We start from the raw sequence: 21,819 nt of genomic DNA, 5'->3' as shown, positions 1-21,819 counted from the left end.
TTAAACTAAGGATGATATTTAAATTTGGAATGATACAATAGGAAAACTTCTTTTTTTGTTTGTGTGACACAAAGTTATCGTCGACAGCAAATACTAGTACTAACTAAAATTTTATTTCTCTAAAAGTAATTTTCAAACACTGCCCGTTTACAGTTTTAGTACAATGTATTAATTTTGCATCCATTAATCTTGTTAACACAGCGGTAATCAGACAGTTTTAGATCTGCTTAGGACAGCTTGTCAGAGCTTTCAGACATAATCGGCGAGCAAAGTTCATATAAAGCAAATTGTTCTCTTTTTTGGTAATTAGTTAGGCTAATTTAATGTTAATACTCCCATATTTATTTCTTTTGCTATGTTTTAAATAGTCTAATGCTAGAAATAAAATAACCTATTAAGTTGATGAATTAATTAATGAGTCAGTAATTAGCACACTTTTATAAATTATTTCAAATGTATTCGGTCTTACGTGGGGAGAATGTTTTAATAGTTTGCTTTACCTTTATTTCTGTTTAGTTTAGAGTAACAGAAAGGTTTTGTCATAATCATCTTGAGAGCTTATTATTACATTGATATAAACATATGTTCTCCGTGACGATTTGATAAAAGACATTGCTTCTGAAACCATTCGTCCTCAACCTCTGATTCATAGTCAAGTCAAAGCAAATATTTTATTTACGTCTCATCACACTTGTACAAAATATTAACCCTTACCCTGCTAAATTGCTTGTCCATCTTTCAATTTGGACAATGCCATTAACTGTTAAAAGGAGTGTTTACCAAAACGATACTTCCTGAAAGGTGATCAGTGTATATATGAGACGGATGAGATTGACTCATTGACTTCAGAATTTAACATTTAAACAAACTGTTTCGTTATAGAAACAATTATTTCACATTAAAACTGCAAAACGGTACGAAGAAAAGCTGTGGAAACCATGTTAAAAGTTTAAAAAATGCATGATTCTACCAAGGTGGTGCTCACCCGTATCTAAAACAATGCCTGGAAATCTTCTTGGGGTCTTCTTCCACCATCAGAAACTGGCAAAGTCGCCAGATGACCTTAATTGTGTCGGTGTGACTCTTAACCCCGCAAATTCATTTCTAGAACTGTTTTTTTTTTTCAAAGATAAGGTGTGTCTAAAATCTTAAATTCCACATTGTGTTTTAAGTACCAGAAATGTGTTTTAAGTACCAGAAAATATTTTCGAATACGTTATATGTATACGTGACATAAGTTGGGAGGCACATAACTTATTTTTACCTGAATGGCAGCTTAAATAAATCTTTGTTGTTCGTTTTAATAAGATGACAATTTTACGTTCAAGAGACTGCTTTTACGTTCATAATACTGAAACTTTTGACAAGCGGGCTTAACACACCCACAAACTTTAATCTAAATCGTGTCTCTTTATAGCATTATGCAACGCGTAATACGACTTTTACAATTAATTGCTGTTCATTATCAGTTTTGCGGTTTCTAGTATCAAATAATTCTATCTGTTCAGAAGCAGTGCACAACATTTAAACAAATAAATCACATCTTTTTTTACTCATTGAATTTCTTATTTCAGAATCAACAGTTAAATTGGCAGTCTCAATACCTATCATTTCAGTGACAATCTTAACATTCACAAATAATAAATTCATTCGTCGTTAATTTTGTCATCAAATTTTGCATGATAACGGCTCCGTTGTAACATTTATCTGACAGAAGAGGCTGTTTATATCCGACTAAAAACAGTGATTTAAACTGCCCACATAGTATCTTTCTTCGATTTTTTTCCTTCAGAATGAAAAGTGTATTTCGTCGATTTTTCAGTGAATAGATACGAATGATATATTTCAACAATTTTCTCAATATATATGAATGATATCTTTCCTCGATTTGCAGTAAATAAGAGTGACTTTTCAGTAAATGGAAATTGCAGTTATTTTAGTAGATACCAATGGCATCTAAATTATATCTAGTTTAGGCAGTTCTGTACGACATAGACATTTTAGTATAACTTTTGTTAATTTTCGGTAGATACGAAGGCAATCTTTCATATACTTCCCATTGGAAACGCATAGGATATTTCATTGATCTTGTAGTAAACATGAATCCCGTCTTTGTCGATTTTTCAGTAGAAGAAAGAAGTGGTATATTTTATTAACTTTCCAGTAGATGAACATGGTATCTTTCATCAAATATTCAGTCGATACTTCTAACATGGTACCGTTTGATTGCCAGGTCAAGCTCTGTATATTCTGTGAAAAATAACGGTTGACGAACGAACCGGTAATAGAGCATTATGACGTCAAATTATGACGCAAAATTGCCGCATGACGTCCGGTACATTACCTTTTATCCAAATATTTAGATGAACGTGTACGAATGAAAACAGTCAAGGTCTTGTGGTACCATGGTTCATCGTTAGGATGCTAACGACCTGGTTGTTCAATTCCTGCGCATTTGAACTCTAAATTAAGCGACAAACCACTCAAAGTCTTGATTATGTGTTCAATATACAAATGAATTCGATATTCTGGAAGTCATTAGTAAACTAGATGTAAAAAGTATATCTAATCATAGCAGTAGATGGTATTCGTAGGGAAATCGACAGTTAGAATATCTGGGAAAAATATTTTGAAGCCAACCAGCGCAGCTGTGGAAGGTCCGGCGACATCATTAACCTATGTAAGTTTAAGCCCCTAAGTCCTGAACTATTTTTGAACATGGATTTCATACAATAGAACATAGTGGACAATCTAATAAACTGATTATGCTTCCTTTCTAAATCTTAAATCCATTTCTGAAAATATGGTCTTATTCGGTGTCTCTCTAGCTTTAAATATGACTAGAAATGCACTCATTTTCGATAGATATTTCATGAACGGGAATGGCTAGAGACTTAGGCTCCGACGGTCTCATTTTGTAACTAAGTACAAACGTAAAATAGTGATAGATATTTTGTGTCATTTTCTGGAGAATTTATTTCACAACGGCCTGGGAAGTGAACACATTGCCCGCAGAATCGAATCTCGAGATTCTGGCCTTCAGTAGATATATGTATCTTTGAAGAGGGCTCATATTTCATTATATATTTTTCATTTTGAACACATTTAGGATGAAAACCAGGGGTTTTGTCAGTCTGGTAAAATTTTTTTGTCCCAGGTCCGATACTCGTGCCTGAGAGATAATTATGTTAGCAGTGGCTTCATTAGAACACCAAAACACAACAAACTCATGTAACCAATTAGAACAAAAACTTCTCGTTAGAATATTATGCAAATACTTCATTGTTTTTTTACATTTAGCATGTACTCTTCAGTCACATTCAGACAAGCACATGTACAAACAGCACATTCCAGGAGCTGGTCGGATACTTCTTAGCTGTCCAACGGGAACGCTGTTCAACAACGAAACGTGCGCCTGTCATGACATTGATCCGCAAGTAGTCTGGGGAATGGATCATCACCCTCGTTTCTAGAATATCTCGGTGTTAAAATAATTCATATTTGGCCATTTTTGCAAATATCTTTGACTGTTTAATCTCTGCTTCTTTTAATCAGATTCTACCCGTTTTATTGTAATCATACATGGTATAAGAATTAAATGTTTACCAAATGTAGACTTCTACTAAAAGGATCATTGTAACTCTATCAGGTAAAACTGAATGTGAAATGTGGAAAAAGATATTAAATACTGCAATTACTTTTTCACGACAGCAGTCGAAGAAACGAAAAATGTTAAATAACACAAAAATGCGTTTGTACACCGGTTAAGTTACGTTAAAATATTATGGTTACCTTAAACACATATCTTTCAGTGTGTCTACCCGATTTGTCGATCAATCTTAACGGAATAGAGATTGAGGACTCGTCCGGGCTCCGGGTTTCAATTGGTAAAAGTGGCATAGTGAAAAAGGTTAATGGCACGGGTCGATTTGACGGTTCTGGCACCCTTACTTTATGGAAGTACGCGAACAAAGATCTTGGAACCCAGTTATCAATAGAATTTTGATTTAATGAGCATCCTGGGGAGTTTCTGGTGAGCAGGTATGTTAACTTTCAAGTAGATCTACAAGTGTTTTAAATTTTTTATTATATGCTATTGTCCTCCTATTACAGCTACCTTTATATGTTATATATGATTCAGTAGACGTTTGTTAATAAAAGCTCAACAGAGAATATGCTTTTACATTTTGTCACATCCTGTCAACATTAAATACATCTTACTTCACTAGACTTGACGATCGTCAATCTTTTTATGGTGTGTAACATTAAAGTGGTAATATTTTAGAAACTTACACTAAACCCTCTTTATTAAAGGGAACAACTTTTTATAGAATGTAAATTGATGAGTGTGCACAGTTTTGTAAAAAGTTATTTCAATGCAATAGAAAAGACATGTATGTGACATGCAAAACAGGATAACTCAGTTATTCATCTAACTGTTATTTTTCTTCATTTTATCCAGCATGATAAGGGTTAATTTGATCTTTACATATTCCTCTTTTAAGATCACTGATCACTTACGAATTAAATCTATACTCACATCCATCTGAAGTTATTATGCTTATTTTTCCGTGTCTACATAGTTTGATGGAGCTGAAAAGTGCCTAGTTACCTGAGCTTACAGAAAATTTTGTAGCGGGTGTTGTCTCTTTTTCCGAAATATTCCAACCAGGGTCATTGTTTAATATCTGCTCAGAACGCTTTTTCGGAAAATAATCCTTTCAGTATTTTTCTAATTAGTTTTTGTTTACACTCATTTACATGACAAGAGCTTAGCTTTATAAAATAAAAGATAATCATTTTAAGTTTTAGTGTTGTACATACTTTAAATTTTATTGTAGGTATTAATATCAAATTGTAAAGGCGACAAGTCAGGATCAGTAGAAATTGTCCTCGATCAAGAGACCAAAGAAATTATATTCAGAGTAGAAGCAGGTGTAGGAAATTTCCCAAGAAGTATTGAGTTTCGATAGCTATATACAGTAAGTGGCACAACTTGCATAATTTACGTACAATGTAGTACAGCTGGTTAAATGTTACATGTGTAATGTAATATCAGTTGACCATCTCTTTGTCTGCGGGGATTACGCGTGCGATCCCGAGGGATTTGGGTTTGTGTCCCGAACGCAATAAAGATGTTTATCACATGTTTGACGTCGCGGGAGTGTAATAAAGCCATTAAATAAAAATGATAATACTGTAAGATTCTTTCACTAGTTGTAGTTGCAGATGAGGCTCCTGCCGAGTTACCGCGTTAACAGTTACCCGAGAGCCAGATATTCCCATCTGCGCCTACAGCCAGTGATTGAATCTTTTTCTTGCATGCCATATTCAACAAATAACAGTAAAAGTAAATTCAAACAAATGATTTTCTTATAGCACTTTTTTTCTTATAGTAGCGTACTAACAAAGCGCGGGAACTTGACGTCCGTAAACAGGAAGTACGTCATGACGTTACATACTCGAAAACAACGTAATAGTTCCGGTTTTGTTTTATCATCTGCATTGAAACCTTATGTTATTTTCGTAAAATGACGTTTTTTGAATCGAGAAATATGTTATAAGGAACAAAGAGAAACTATCAAGGGGTGTAAGATGGAGTTTTCCAGCACCGGTGAAATCACCAGAAATCCCAGTCTGGTATGCAAGAAACTAGTATAATAAAGCTTTGACGTCGACGTCGTTTATAGTATAGGAGACGTTGGTCACTTGGTGACTTATATAGTAAAAGAAAGTTGAATTTTTGATGTCTCGACAGGAAAGGCTAACATCTGATAAAAAGAATATTACGTATTTAATTTATTAAACTCGTTGAATAAAATTGATAAAATGCTCGGTAGAGCCTCGCATTTTATTATTTTATTCAACTCGTTTAATAAATTCAGTATGAAAAGACATGTAATATCCTCTATATATCACAAGGATTACTGGAATTAAAATAATGCTTTTATAGAGTACTTTTAGAAATTGTTAAACATAGTTCATAACCTTTAAAGTGATGTCAAGTACATTTAAATATAATAATTAATTCGAATTGTAGCTCACGTTTTAGTAATTTTTTAACGTAAACCCAATCAGAACAGCCGAACATGATGTCATTTTATCTCTCATTCTGCCTGTTGGGAAGAACGTAGCAATGACGTATGACGGGAAAATGGTCACAGTTAAAGTAGATGATGCTTAGGTGAATGCTACATTCAGAGGTAAATTAACTGCAGTTGAAACAATTAGGATAGCCATGCATGTAACTGACAGAGATCATCTTCGCGCAACAATGATTATTTTGTCATGGTCGTATCGCCAATCATCAGTACAACAAACAGGCTACACATTACTTTTGTCCAGTAGCGTCTCTATATTTTATTATAATTTTATACTTACGATTTGAAATACAGCATATATTTCACTAACGCATACAACACCCAGTATTCAACTCCCAGCAGATACGGGAAATATTCAATGGTAGGACTACTGGCTTTGGTTGTAACGTCAAACATGATATCAGGAACGACGTAATGATCTCGAACGATATTCTGTGCATCGTTTTAAACTGGTTTTTCATTTTATTTTTCTAAAATTATAGTCAATTACACTAGAAATAGGTATATGTATGAAATAAAAAGGGTCATTAAAATAGTACTTGATCTGCAATGATTCATTCGGCTCTCGTTGACTTGGCAGGCCGGATCACACTCAGCACAAAGCGCGTCGTGGAATCCAGGCCTGGCTAAATCCACTCGAGCCGAATACAAAATTGCAGATCAAGTTATGCACAGACAAATTAAACATTATTGATACAATGTACCTATTTTTAGTATTATATAGAAGTGTTTCTTTTACCATGTCCAACAAACAAGTAATATAATAATGATACAAATGGCCTATGCAAGGTAGCGACTCTCTTTACTGAAGTCATAGGGGGAAACTTACATGTCCATTTGTAAACTGTTTTCAAGGCTTCTCGGACTACAGCCGCCTACTTGACTTTCAAACCTCGCACCAGAAATAAATATAGTGCAATATTAACATGACTATATGTGTGTCATTATATCAAACCATCAGTATTACATGTCTGTCTGATATCTAGTTTTCAGTTTACAAGCCCTGAATTTTGTGCTCTCCCGGTCGCAAAATCTGATGACGATAAAAGCTAAATTTGCCAATTTTCAAATCGTTTCAGAAAATTTCCTACAAATCACAGCACCAGTGCTACACGGTTTCATACTCAGATAACACTGTAAAATCTGAAAATAAGCTCAAATATACGTGCCATCCGAACCGTTCTTTTTTTCACTATTTCAAATTTCCTGAAGCCCCGATCAAAATGACAGCCCCACTTTAGGCTAGCTCAACGAAGGCATGTATTCGCATCTTCGGCCAATTCGAAACTAAAAGCTGAAACTAATTACTGCCTCCATATCGCAAGTGCAACATATGAACAAAACATTCACAAGACGTACTGCTTGTGCCTAGCAACAACTCTTTTATTTACAACAGAGAAAAGTAGAAACAAGTCATATCGTCAATCCAACAAACAAGGTAATATTAGTGATACGGATTGCCTATGCGCAAGAGTGTTTTTTCTGTTGCAAGAAATTCATTGTACTTGCCGTGTGTGCATAGCAACAGCTTTCTTTATTATTATCATATCTCAGTGCCAAAGCAAGTTAGACATGTAACAGTCATGAGACGTATCGCATGTACCTAAAATCAATTCTCTTTATTGTATTTCTATCGCCATTCATGTCATGTCATGCCGCGGGATTGGCAAATAGACCTGTAATTCATTATCCAACCAATGAATGACCATTGCCTGTTTTTGTTTAGATATTGAGCTTATGAGCATGGACGGATTTCCCATAAGCTTTCAATAGCAGTTCCTCTGTGTCACACAACACCATTACTAAAACGTGTGTATGTTTTCAGGCCCTATTACCACGCGTGTGAGTGGTTTGATGATTGGCAGCTGCAATGGGCGTGGTTACGTTGGATATTTTGATGACGTGAGTAATTTTGCGATTGTAAAGACTGCCTTTGCAACGCTTTTGTTGCAGTCCACATGCGACTGTAATCAGATGTAGAATGTTACTATGTCTTGCACTGAATTGCTATTACTTTTGTTTTTAGCTCACCTGTCACATAGTGACAAGGTGAGCTTTTGTGATCACCTTCGTCCGTCGTCCGTCGTCAGTCCGTGCGTCCGTGCGTCCGTGCGTCAACAATTTCTTGTCTGCACGATAGTGGTTTCATTTATAATTTTATTTTAACCAAACATGCATACAACTTGTATCACCATAAGATCTCGGTTCCTTTCTTGAACTGGCCAGATCATCAAGATTAACATTCTGACCAAGTTTCATTATGATATGGTCATAAATGTGGCCTCTACAGTGTAAACTAGCTTTTCCTTTGATTTGACCTGGTGACCTAGTTTTTGATCCTACATGACCCAGATTCAAACTGGACCTTAAGATCATCAAGATTAACATTCTGGTCAAGTTTCATTAAGATTGGGCCAAAATTGTGACCTCTAGAGTGTTAACAAGCTTTTCCTTTGATTTTTTACCTGGTGACCTAGTTTTTGACCCCAGATGACCCAATATCGAACTCGTCCAAGATTTTATTGAGGGTAACATTCTGACCAAGTTTCATTAAGATTGGGCCAAAAATGTGACCTCTAGAGTGTTAACAAGCTTTTCCTTTGATTTGACCTGATGACCTAGTTTTTGAGCCCAGATGACCCAATATCGAACTCGTCCAAGATTTTATTGAGGGTAACATTCTGACCAAGTTTCATTAAGATTGGGCCAAAAATGTGACCTCTAGAGTGTTAACAAGCTTTTCCTTTGATTTGACCTGATGACCTAGTTTTTGATCCCAGATGACCCAATATCGAACTCGTCCAAGATTTTATTGAGTGTAACATTCTGACCAAGTTTCATTAAGATTGGGCCAAAAATGTGACCTCTAGAGTGTTAACAGTCAAATTGTTGACGACGGATTAGCTAAAAATCTAAAATAAATGAAAAAAATAAAAAAAATTTTTTTTTGGGGGGGGGGGGGGGGGGGGGGGGGGGGGCTTGGGATGGGGAGGGAGTGTGACCAAGGCAAGTAGGTGACGAGGTGTGGGTGCGTAACTTCACATGTTTATAATAAATGTTCATAGAAAAGAATGAAAGAGATTTAATGAAATTCTGCCAAATGGTAAGTTTGTTATGTACAAATATGTGGATTTTTAGACAATTAAAGGGCAATAACTCTGAAGTTACAAAAGAAATCCGTACAAAATTGTGTGTGCTCTAAATTCTGTTAAAGTTTCATAGTTCAAGGTCAAATATATCAAAAGTTATGATGCAGAAATTGCCATATCTATAGATCTATAGTACCCTATATTAGTTAACACTAGAAACCTCTAAGGGTTATAACTCTGGTGTTACTTGGGCAATCTGTCTGAAACTTGATGGTCCCCATAACCTCATAGTGGTGAACATTTTTATGAAGTTTGTCTGAAATGTAAAGTAATTTTTTTTTTTTATTATTTTTTTTTTGGGGGGTGGGGGTGTGATCAAGGTAAGGGGGTGACCAGGTGTGGATACACAACTTCACATGTTTACAATAAATGTTCATGGAAAAGAATGAAAGAAATTTAATGAAATTCTACCAAATGGTAAGTTTGTTATGTACAAATATGTGGATTTTTATACAATTAAAGGGCAATAACTCTAAATTTACAAATAAATCCAAACGAAATTGTGTGTACACAACCATATTATGGTGATCTAAATTCTGTTTAAGTTTCATAGTTCTAGGTGAAATATATCAAAAGTTATGATGCAGAAATTGCCATATTTATAGTACCCTATATAGTTAACACTAGAAACTTCTAAGGGCCATAACTCTGGTGTTACTTGGGCAATCTGACTGAAACTTGACGGGCCGCAAGAACTCATAGTGGTGAACATGTATATGAAGTTTTAAATAAATATTCCCAACCATTTCCTAGATATGGCTCCGGACGGACGGACAACGCCAAAACTATATCCCTCCGACTTTCGTCGGGGGATAACAAAGAAGTTGATGATTTAAAGAGTAGGAAAGTAGTGCATTTGGCAAGCAAAGGAAAATTGAGACATCTTTTAAGTTTGTGCCACAAACCAAACATATAACAATGTTTTTAGTCGAAAATACTTCCATTCACAGCATTAATTAGCAAGATAAATTTCCATAAAACAAGAGCTGGTCGAACACGAAATGGCCCCCTTGATGCCTTCAGTAATTGCAAGAGGAACAGAAATTATATGCTCACTGTAAACAAAAGATCTACTGTTCTGCTTCATTGTGACCTTTACCTTATACCTATTGACCTCAAAATAAACAGGGGTCTTTTGCTGGTCATGATCAACCTCCATTTTAAGTTTCATGATCCTAGGCCCAAGCGTTTTCAAGGTATCGTCCAGAAAGGGTTTAAATGTTCCGTGTCAATGTGACCTTGACATACTGACCTCAAAATCTACCTCTCTATTAAGTTTCATATTCCTAGGCCCAAGCTTTCTCAAGTAATTGTCTGGAAATGGTTTAAATGTTCCGTGTCACTGTAAACTTGACCTTTGACCTCAAAATCAATAGGGGTCATCTGCTGGTCTCTCATCATCTTTCATGAACCTTGGCCAAAACGTTCTGAAGTTATCATCTAGAAACTGTTTAACTGTTTGCAAGTTTGGTAAAAATCAAATCATAAACAAAGCTGCTATTGTGCAGACAAGGTCAAAATAGTTAATTTTGGGCCTTTCAGGGGCCATAACTCTGGAACCCATAATGAAATCTGGCCAGTTCAAGAAAGGAACCAAGATCTTATGGTGATACAAGTTGTTTGCAAGTTTGGTAAAAATCAAACCATAAATAAAGCTGCTATTGTGCAGACAAGGTCAAAATAGCTAATTCTGGCTCTTTCAGGGGCCATAACTCTGGAACCCATAATGGGATTTTACTGTTCCTGGTCACTGTGACCTTGACCTTTGACCTGCTGATCTCAAAATTAATAGGAGTCATCTGCTGGTGATGACCAACCTTCTTATCAACTTTCATGATCATAGGCCTAAACATTCTTGAGTTATCCTCTGGAAAAGGATTGGTCTACATTCTGACCGACCGACCGACCAACATCTGCAAAACAATATACCCCTCCTTCTTCGAAGGGGGGCATAATAAATTTCCTTCAAAGTCTACTTTTATGTAACATTTTCATTCTAGAAGGAAAAGACAGACCTAGTCAAAAAGCCTGCATTAAACTGCATGAAACTTTTGAATGAACCACTCCCATGACAGCACCCATTTTGAACCAACCTTTCTCTTTTTTCCCTGTCTTGTTTTTCTTCTCAATTGACATTTGTATTTTTTTCTCTCTTGCCGCCTTTAATTTCTCTAGTGCTTCATTGATCTGTTCCCCAGCCTCCAGCTCCTCCTCTACCTCAGACAATGACGTATCTGTCAGACTACTCACGCTTGATACTTCGCTAGAACTTTCATCTTTGTCTGGACCTGTATAAAACAAGTGAATTAAGTATTGCCATGCAATACAAAGTCCCCTACTGGAAGGCACCTAATTTTCTCTACTGCAGTATAACCTAATGAACTGATATCTGTCAATGATGTATAAACAATATTGTACTACATATACAATATGTTATAACAACACACTTGGATTAAAATGTGCATATATAAAAACCCACAGTTGTTTTCATATTGAATTTTTTTGGCTGATTATAAAAATGTTATCATGTAAGTTATTTATAGTAACAACAAAGGGAAATTAATCTTTAAAAAAAAAAAAAAAAAAAAAAAAAAAAATCTATATAATATAAGTCCACAAGAAACTCTTTACCAGGTAGAGATAGGTCAAAATACACCTAAAAATTGGGTGTAACATGCATGCTGTACCACAGAAAAGTGGTCTCGATTTTTCTCTACCGCCAGTAATATAAAAGTTACAATAAAATCTATTTATAGTAAAACAAAGGGACGTAATTCTAAAAACAAGGGTGCCTCATGGTGGTGAACATTTGGTCCAAGTTACATCAAAATCCCTCCATGCATGAAGAAGAAATGTTCCTTCAAAGTCATTCTTGAATTTGACCTTTGACCTCTAAATATGACCTTGACCTTAGACCTAGGGACCTGGTTCTTCAGGGTTGCCAGCACTCTGGGTGAATAAAATTCCCCGACTTTTCCCTGACCAATTCATGTTTTTCACTGACCAAAACCGCCAAACATTTAAACGGCCTCCTGACCTCCCCTATAGCCGTCCAATCCTCCCATTATTTTTTTTCCAAATGTTTTGTATTTATTTTCCGATATATTAAACATAAACATCAAACACAATGATAATAAACATGGCTTTCTTTCTTGTATGACTGTTTGGTGGTCAAGTCAATGAAACATAATTGTGACTATTGGTTAGTGAAACCTAATTATTAAGAGATACATATCAAAAGCATCTTTGCAGGACATGTAACTACCAAAATCTAACATCTTTTAAGGTACACTTTCCTCATGGTAAAAACAATAAAGTATGGTTAATAACAAGACCATTGGAACCCTGCTAGTATTAGCAAAATATCATTCTCAAAAATCCGTTATTATACAGTTTCCTAGAGGCAAAAACAATAAAACACAATGACTAATAGCAAGACCATTGGAATCATATTGACAAAGCATCACTCTCAAAATCCAAGATCTCTTAATATACAGTGTCCAGAAAACACCTGGAGTACCTACAACAACAAAAGTGTATTAAAATAATATTAGTTGTAGGCTCTCTTCATGTGTCACTTTCCTACAAAATAACAAAAAAATGTTAGTTAGCTCTGGGGCAAGGGTTGTAAAGCCTTTCAGTCTTCAAGCAAAATCAGTGTTTAAAGAAAAACGAGGGATTTAAACAAATTAAATGCATGTTACAGTATTACATCATTGAACTTTGTTTTTAATTACTTAAATTTAATGCTTGAAGACTGCCCTAGACACAAAAGTTTAAAATGATTAACTTCTTCGAGCTTTGTAATCGTTTTTCCCTGACTTTTCCCTGACTTTTCAGGATTTTCATTTTTCACTGACCAAATTTTAAAATTCCCTGACAATTCCCTGACCTTGAAAAAGAAACCAATTTCCCTGACTTTTCAAGACTGCTGGCAACCCTGTTCTTGCGCATGACATGTTTTCTCATCCAGGGGAATATTTGTGCCAACTGATATCTAAATCCTGCTTTGCATGACAAAGTTATAGACCAGACAGGAAAAAAATCCTCTTGACCTTTGATCTCAAAGTGTGACCTTGACCTTTAAGCTAAGGTACTGGGTGTTGCGCATGACACGTCGTCTCACCATGGGAAACATTTATGCCAAGTAATACTGTAATCCCTTGATGGATGACAGAGTTCTGGATCGGACAGGGAAAACACCTTATTGACATTTGACCTCCAATTGTGACCTTGACCTTTGAGCTGAGGGTCTGGGCTTTGCGCATGACATGTTGTCTCATCATGGGGAACATTTGTGCCAAGTAATATTAAAATCCCTTCATGGATGGCAGAGTTATGGACGGGACAGGAAAAAAACTCTGTTGACCTTTGACCCCCAATTGTGACCTTGACCTTTGAGCTTGGGGTCCGGGATTTGCGCATGACATGTCGTCTCATCATGGGAAACACTTGTGCTAAGTGATATTAAAATCCCTTAATGAATGTCAGAGTTATGGACCGGACACGAAACAGACCCTGTTCATGCTATGTTAACATTTGACTGCTAAGTGTGACTTTGACCTTTGAGCTAGGGGTCTGAAAGTTGTGCATGACACATCGTCTTATTATGAGGTACATTTGTGCCAAGTAATATTAAAATCCCTTCATAGATGGGAGAGTTATGGACCGGACAGGAAAAAAGCCTTGTTGACCTTTGACCTCCAATTGTGACCTTGACCTTTAAGCTAGGGGTCCAGATTTTGCGTATGACACGTCGTCTCCTCATGGGGAACATTTGTGCCAAGTAATATTAAAATCTCTTCATGGATGGGAGAGTTATGGACCGGACAGGAAAAAAGCCCTGTTGACCTTTGACCTCCAATTGTAACCTTGACCTTTGAGCTAGGGGTCCGGGTTTTGCGCATGACACGTCGTCTCATTATGGGGAACATTTGTGCCAAGTAATATTAAAATCCCTTCATGGATGACAGAGTTATGGACCGGACAAAAATTGCAGACGGACGGACGGAATGACGGAAAAGTGCATTCCTATAGTCCCCGAAACTGGTTTTCAACCAGTAGGGGACTAATAACTGTGCATGTATTTGTTTAGTTTATTAACATTTCATACTCCATCCAATAGCAAAGCTTTTATGGCCCGTGTGGAGTGCTCTTGCCTATGACCCTGACCTTGAAGATCAGGTCCGGGATTCTGTCAAAAACCAAAAGCCTGAAAACCTACATTCTAAAATCTGAAATCTCCTCTTTAAATAGAGTTATAAAGGGATTTTCTGGCAGTCTAAAGCCTGAAATCTGGACCAGTCCCGAAAAATCACAAAATCCTGGAAGATACAGGATTAACTCTTGAGCACTACATTCACCTCATCATGTTTAGCATAAATGCATTTATAAGTTTATTAATCTGAATACCTTGAAAAGATACATCTGAGAATACAGAGCAGACTAATAAACTAACTAATGTAAGATGTCATTAATATCTGCGTCATTCTGAAGGTACAAAAACTAAGGCACCACTTACCATTCACAATAGCAAACTGCAATGATAAGAAATTTAAGTGACTGGCCTTACCAAATCTGTCATTGCTGTAACTTAACTGAAATATTTTTGGAAAACAACAAAGAAACAAACCAGGCTCATTTTATCTCACCTAGTACGGCAGACATCACTTCATTAATCTTGAGTTTAGCAGCAGCTGCTTTTTGTTTTGAGTAGGAGGATTTTTCAGATTTAGTTTCTGGCTTTGATTCAGGTGTCTCCTTTTTCTTATTGATCTCATCAACTTTCTGTTTCTCAGGTGGTGACTTTTCTTTCGTTTTCTTGCTGTTGGATTTATATAGATCATTTCTGTCCACAACCTGACCTAAAATTTTAAGGTCAAACTTCTTGAATTTCACATTCGTATTTATTACATTTATGCATTCTCTTTGCAATTCATTTCATTTTCCAAAGAAGGAAATTTATAAGAAACTGGTTACAAAAATTAGACGCGCAAAAAACAAGAGTTGTTAATATTCACGAAATATGCTTGTCACAGCAAATAAATGTTGACTTTAAAAATAACCTACTCATCGAGTGATCAATGTCAATTTTCACAATTGTGATTAATTCTTGGGCCATAACATGTATCTCTTTTTATATGTGTACAAAAGAAAATAATCTGGCACCATAGTCACTAAGCATTATTATCAACTGTGGTTATTTGGAATAAAATATGAATTACAGATTTTCTGTTACTGTTCATAAAATAATTACAGCAAAATCATTCAAATTTAAACCCATAACATTTTGTGGCTAAATCATCCAAAAAAGCAATTATGCAGGGGCACAAATTTATGGAAAAATTCTTATGTAAAGATATATACAAAATATCTAATTATAAAAGGATTTAATTTCATGGGACCAAGAAATCCACAAAACTTAGTCCCCTACAAATACCAATGAATTTACAGTACATTTATGTTAGGTGAACTTAACATGCTAAGTGGCCAACAAGACAGCAACATTTAAAACCACAGTTATGAAGACTAAAGCAAGTAAATAACAAAAGCACTGCCTACAGATGCCATCACTTGTCTGCAAGTGCTGGTCAATATGTACAAAAAGTGTTCTAGTTCAGAATTTCTAAGTACAAAAAGGGCCATAATTCTGACAAAATGCAGGTTAGAGTTATGGTTCTTGACCTATATAGTCACCTTTATAATATGATGATAAACAAGTGTGCAAAGTTTCAAAGCTGTAGCTCTTATAGTGTTTGAGAAAAGGTGGACCTTAACAAAAATTTTAACCAAGAAATTCAATTTTCTAAGTACAAACAGGGCCATAATTCTGACAAAATGCATATCAGAGTTATGGTTCTTGGCCTACACTGTCAACTAATGATGATAAACAAGTGTGCAAAGTTTCAAAGCTGTAGCTCTTATAGTTTTTGAGAAAAGGTGGACCTTAACAAAAATTTTAACCAAGAAATTCAATTTTCTAAGTACAAATAGGGCCATAATTCTGACAAAATGCATATCAGAGTTATGGTTCTTGGCCTACACTGTCAACTAATGATGATAAACAAGTGTGCAAAGTTTCAAAGCTGTAGCTCTTATAGTGTTTGAGAAAAGGTGGACCTTAACAAAGATTTTAACCAACACCGACGATCAAGTGACAACAATACCTCGTAGATTTATTTTTAACAAGAGCGCCGCCAAGCGGGGCAATATACGCCCAAAGGCTTACATCATAGGATGGGAGAACTTGACTGTTGAAGCCCCAAAGGACTGGAACAACAAAAGGAAAACTTCAAAAAAAAAATTCAAAGTATACAAAAAAATCCTTATCAGGTACAGGTATGTAAAAATACACCTTAAAATTGGAGGTACCATCCATGTTGTACCACAGAAAAGTGGTCTCGGTTTTTCCCTACGGCCAATAATAAAAAAGTTTCAAAATAAGCTATTTATAGTAACGTAAAAGGGAAGTAATTCAAAAAAAATTTATTGTAAGTACAAAAAAAGAGATCTGCCAAATAAAAACAAGAGCACTGCAATGCAGAGCAATATACACAAAGCAAAGTCATATATGACCTTTGACCCTTAAGTGTGACCTTGACCTTGAAGCGAGTCATCCGGAACATGCGCTCTGCACATCGTTGCAATGTGGTGAACATTTCTGCCAAGTTTCTTTGAAATCCTTCCAGCAGTTCAAGAGTTACAGAGCGGACACGAAACAAACTGATATGACTTTTGACCCCTAAGTGTGACCTTGACCTTGAAGCAAGTCATCCAGAACATGTGCTCTGCACGTCGTCTTGGTGTGGTGAACATTTGTGTCAAGTTTCTTTGAAATCCTTCAAGGGGTTCAAGAGTTACAGAGCGGACACGAAACAAACTGATATGACCTTTGACTCCTAAGTGTGACCTTGACCTTGAAGCGAGACATCCGGAACATGCGCTCTGCACGTCGTCTGGGTGTGGTGAACATTTGTGTCAAGTTTCCTTGAAATCCTTCAAGGGGTTCAAGAGTTACAGAGCGGACACGAAATTGCTAACGGACAGACGGACGGACAGACGGACACCAGCGTCATAACATAATACGTCCCTTCGGGCGTATAAAAATCAGACAAGCTAAAAATACAGAAACACATAACCAGTGATTACCTTTAATTATGAAAGTTGAAGACTTTTGGTTTGACTGTTTATTTTCTTTGTTTCCAGGGGATTCTTCCTGTGAGACTGAAGTCTTTTCTGGGGTTTCCAACTCATTGCTTTGCTGTCAAAATAAATAACAAACACACTACTGGAAGAAATATTATTGACAATTTACGCATTTTCCAAACTGTACAAGCATCATTTTCAGTCAATTCAATTGTTTAGTTTATACTAATTTGTTTTAGCTCGATTGTGATGAAAGCTTTAAGCTTATTTGAACCACTCTAGAGTCCGCTTCCTGGAAAAACCAGTACTGGTGTCATATGAGAAGTCATGGTCGTGACCCAATGGGGCTCGAACCCACAACCCCTGGGTTGAGCGGCCGACACCTTAACCACTAGACCACCGCTCCCCTTAACTTAATTGTTTGATTCACTTTCAAATGACCAGTCAATTTTAATTATTCATTTATCTGCATTTTTCGAAAAAAATCCAGCAAACACATTCCCTGGCATTGGAAAATTTTCTTTATTTATAAAACCAATTACACGGTTTCAAGGAAAGACTTTCATACCGATTCTAATGTGCAAATTGTTATACATCTACTTGTTTTTAAACAATACATTTACATTGCCTTTAACCTTTAGCCTGCTGTCGGCAAGTAATTCTGCCTCTGCAAACAAAGCAAACCAAGATCAGCCTGCACATCCGTGCTGGCTGTTCATGGTCTGCACTGTTCGCTATTCAGTCAGTAAATTTTCAGTGAACAACCCTTCGCATAATAAATGGTATTGCCCAAATTGAATGATGAACCAGTCCATTTTAGAAATATAGCAAGGTAAAGTTAATTTACCTTCTGGGCTGCAGCTGACAATTCCTTCACAAAGGCATAAACCATGTCATTTATCTTGGATTTTTCATCAGGGTTCAGCTCACGTCCCACATGCTCTTTATATTTCATTCTTACATGCTTCTTTGTAACAACCCTGCAACCCAAAAATAAAAACATAACCTTGACACATGTTTAAACCATTTGAAACCTCTTTTTTGCTAAAAGACTACAGCACTGAATTAAGATATCAGTTCTTTGTGATTGTCTTTTGTCTAACAAACCATTTGATATTGCCATATTTGTACAACTGTTGTTGGTTTTATAGCTATTTCTAGATTTATAATTATACAACCAGATTTAGCTAATTTGTGACTTTTCTGTGACCTGATCAAGCTAAAAATAATATATTCGTTTTTGAAAACGAAATAATGTTAATAAAGCTGGACGTGACTGTGGTTTGATGCCCAAAAACGTGCTACATGACAGGTATGCCAAAAAACGTACCAAAGCTAGACGTAGTATGACCCAGTGCCAGTCAAAACAACTGTCCTGAATACACATGTGAAGTTTCAATTCAATATCTGCATTAGTTTTGGAGATAGTAACTTGCAGGTAAAACTTTAACCAGGATTTTCTAAGTCCAAAAGGGGGCATAATTTGCCCAAAATACATGTCAGAATTATGGGATTTGATCCAGTGAGGTTGGTAATTGATCTAGAACAAGGCAGTCTGAAAGACAGCTAAATCCCCCGCCACTGTTATGCATAGTGAAAGGGTAAACCTTTGATTTTAGCTGTGACCTTGACCTTGAACTGACATGGCTGACTCATGAATTCTGCACAACGTCTTGATGACGTGATCATTTGACCCAAGTTTCATGAAAATCCTTCAAGGGGTTTAGGAGATACAGAGCTGAAACCTTTGACCTTCAGTTGTGACCTTGACCTTGAGTTGACATGGCTGACTCATGAGTTCTTGATGAGGTGATCATTTGACCTAAGTTTGATGAAAATCCTTCAAGGGGTTTAGGAGATACAGAGTGGACACAAAATGGAAGGCTCAAACCTTCGACCCTTAGTTGTGACCTTGACCTTGAGCTGGCATGGTTGACTCATAATTTCTGCACATCGTTTTGATGAGGTAATCATTTTACCCAAGTTTTATAAAATTTCTTCAAGGGGTTTAGGAGATACAGAGCGGACACGAAATGGAAGGCTCAAACCTTTGACCTTCAGTTGTGACCTTGACCTTGAGCCGACATGGCTGACTCATAAGTTCTGCACATCGCCTTGATCAGGTGATTGTTTGACCCAAGTTTGATGAAAATCCTTCAAGGAGTTTAGGAGATATAGAGCGGACACAAAATAGAAGGCTCAAACCTTTGACCCTAAGTTGTGACCTTGACCTTGAGCCGGCATGACTGACTCATGGGTTCGGCACATCATCTTGATGAGGTGATCATTTGACCCAAGTTTGATAAAATTCCTTCAAGGGGTTTAGGAGATAGAGAGCGGACACAAAATGGAAGGCTCAAACCTTTGACCTTGAGTTGTGACCTTGACCTTGAGCCGACAAGACTGACCCACGGGTTCTGCACATCGTCTTGATGAGGTGATCATTTGACCCAAATTTCATGAAAATCCTTCAAGGAGTTTAGGAGATATGGACCGGACACGATTTTGTTACGGATGGACGCAGACCATTCCTATAATCCCTCCGCCACGGCGGGGGATTAAAAAAGAAAAAATAAGTTTCAAATCTATACGCCTTTAAGTAATAGCTGTATGTACTTTCACGCTAAACTTTAACCAGGATTTTCTAAGTCCAAAAGGGGGCATAATTTGGCCAAAATGCAGGTCAAGAGTTATGGGACTTCATACTTCATGCAATCAACTAGTTTTATAACCTCAAAGACACATGTGAAGTTTCAATTCAATATCTGCATTAGTTTTGGAGATAGTAGCTTGCATGTAAAACTTTAACCATGATTTTTTAAGTCCAAAAGGGGGCATAATTTGCTCAAAGTACATGTCAGAGATATGGAACTTGATCCAGTGAGGTTGGTAATTGACCTAGAAAAAAAAAAAAAAAAAAGTTTCAAAGCTATATGCCTTTAAATGATAGCTGTATGTACTTGCGTGCAAAACTTTAACCAAGGTGTGACGCCGACGCCAGGATGAGTAGAATAGCTAGACTATTCGAATAGTCGAGCTAATAACTTGACGGTCAGATTGTTGTATATTTGTGATGGGCAATCTAACCATCAAAACCTCGAAAGACCAAAATAAATTAACTAAATGGAGGATAAATCATAGTACAGTCATGTAATGTTATTTGTTTTATAGCATGCACATACCGCCGTGTAGATGCGGTAAATGTAAATCATGTACAGTACACAAATAGGTGTAAATCATCAGGAAATTCATAATTTTGGAAATCATTTGATAATTTTTATATAATTCAATGAGGAATTGAATCCACTTTTGATACATGTGTTCAAGTTTTATTTGAATTTATCTCATATTCGCAACAAAATCAGCATTTAAACCCAAATTCGCAGCGATGACAATTTCATCCAAAATATCCTCCACTATATTTTGGTCTTTCGAGTGTTTGGTGTGAGTGGAGATATAGCCAATACCAAAATGAACTCAAAATTTTGTGGGATCGCGTCAATTAAGTTGGGCCTAGACTGTAGACACAGTTCCTGATAAATTTGCATGAAAATCAGATATAGAAAAATACCATCATATCTATCAAATCAATTGCTACTGAAAGTTTGTCTGAATTAGTTTCATTTCAAAAATGAAACTTCATTTTAATTACTTTAATGTCGCGGAAACACATGATACTCTTACAATAAATCCAGATATTTCAAAGTCTTAAATAATTCATGAATGAAACTTTACAATATGAAATAGTCATAGAAAAAATAAATAGAAATTACGATAAATCGGCATCTTTTAACAACTGGTTCACATAGGTTTCCATGTTTATTGAAAAAGTGGGAAAATTATAAAAAGCATAAGACAGCGGAAATGATCACTGCGCATGTTTCCTATTTGGAATGGCTAATAACCGGTATATGGTATATCCTAGACTCTGCCACGCGTTAGATACTACATATTAATCTGTATTCGATAAGACAGATCAGTGAAACAGACTATGGTATATCCGACAAGTTACCGCTTGAAATCTTGAAGCTCGGTGTTACTTCCCCTCCTTCTTCTTAAGGTAGCAGGGTACACTTAGATTCGAAAATTTTGGGCACGGCCAGGCTTACATGTAACTAGTCGCAATTTTGCACTTCCCTAATGAACAGAATCAGGGTGCGTGCATGCTTTGTGCTTTTAATTAATGGCAAGATCAGACCCCGTGTTCACAAAATATTTTTCGGTCTCAGCTGAGTCCGAGTTTTAAATTTTAATATCAATTTTACTAGAATCTCAAGGTTAAATTCTAACTGAGACTGACCATCAATACTAAATAGGCGTTTGAAAATAGTTACTTACTTAAAATATAGTTTTACACATGCTATTTAGATATAAATGACAAATAAAGTTTCATTATCAAACTCAGCTGAGACTGAAAATGTTTT

The 21,819-nt window shown here is 36.2% G+C and overlaps 1 protein-coding gene across 1 annotated transcript in view; it reads right to left on the bottom strand.

The window, feature by feature from the left end:
* The window catches only part of LOC123534328 (nucleolar protein dao-5-like), a 95,779-nt gene extending 74,500 nt beyond the window's left edge, over nt 1-21,279 (bottom strand). The window contains exons 1-5 of the mRNA XM_053519686.1: nt 21,169-21,279; nt 18,243-18,375; nt 17,399-17,510; nt 14,902-15,114; nt 11,344-11,538 (exon numbers count right to left, since the gene is read on the bottom strand). Coding sequence (XP_053375661.1) covers nt 11,344-11,538; nt 14,902-15,114; nt 17,399-17,510; nt 18,243-18,375; nt 21,169-21,212 — 697 coding nt within the window. The 5' untranslated portion in view covers nt 21,213-21,279. The remainder of the gene's footprint in view (nt 1-11,343; nt 11,539-14,901; nt 15,115-17,398; nt 17,511-18,242; nt 18,376-21,168) is intronic.
* Between the last annotated feature and the right edge of the window lie 540 nt (nt 21,280-21,819).

The sequence above is a fragment of the Mercenaria mercenaria genome, chromosome 12 (assembly GCF_021730395.1).
Source record: "Mercenaria mercenaria strain notata chromosome 12, MADL_Memer_1, whole genome shotgun sequence".
Classification (NCBI taxonomy): domain Eukaryota; kingdom Metazoa; phylum Mollusca; class Bivalvia; order Venerida; family Veneridae; genus Mercenaria; species Mercenaria mercenaria.
This window is presented reverse-complemented; position numbering and strand designations above follow the sequence as displayed.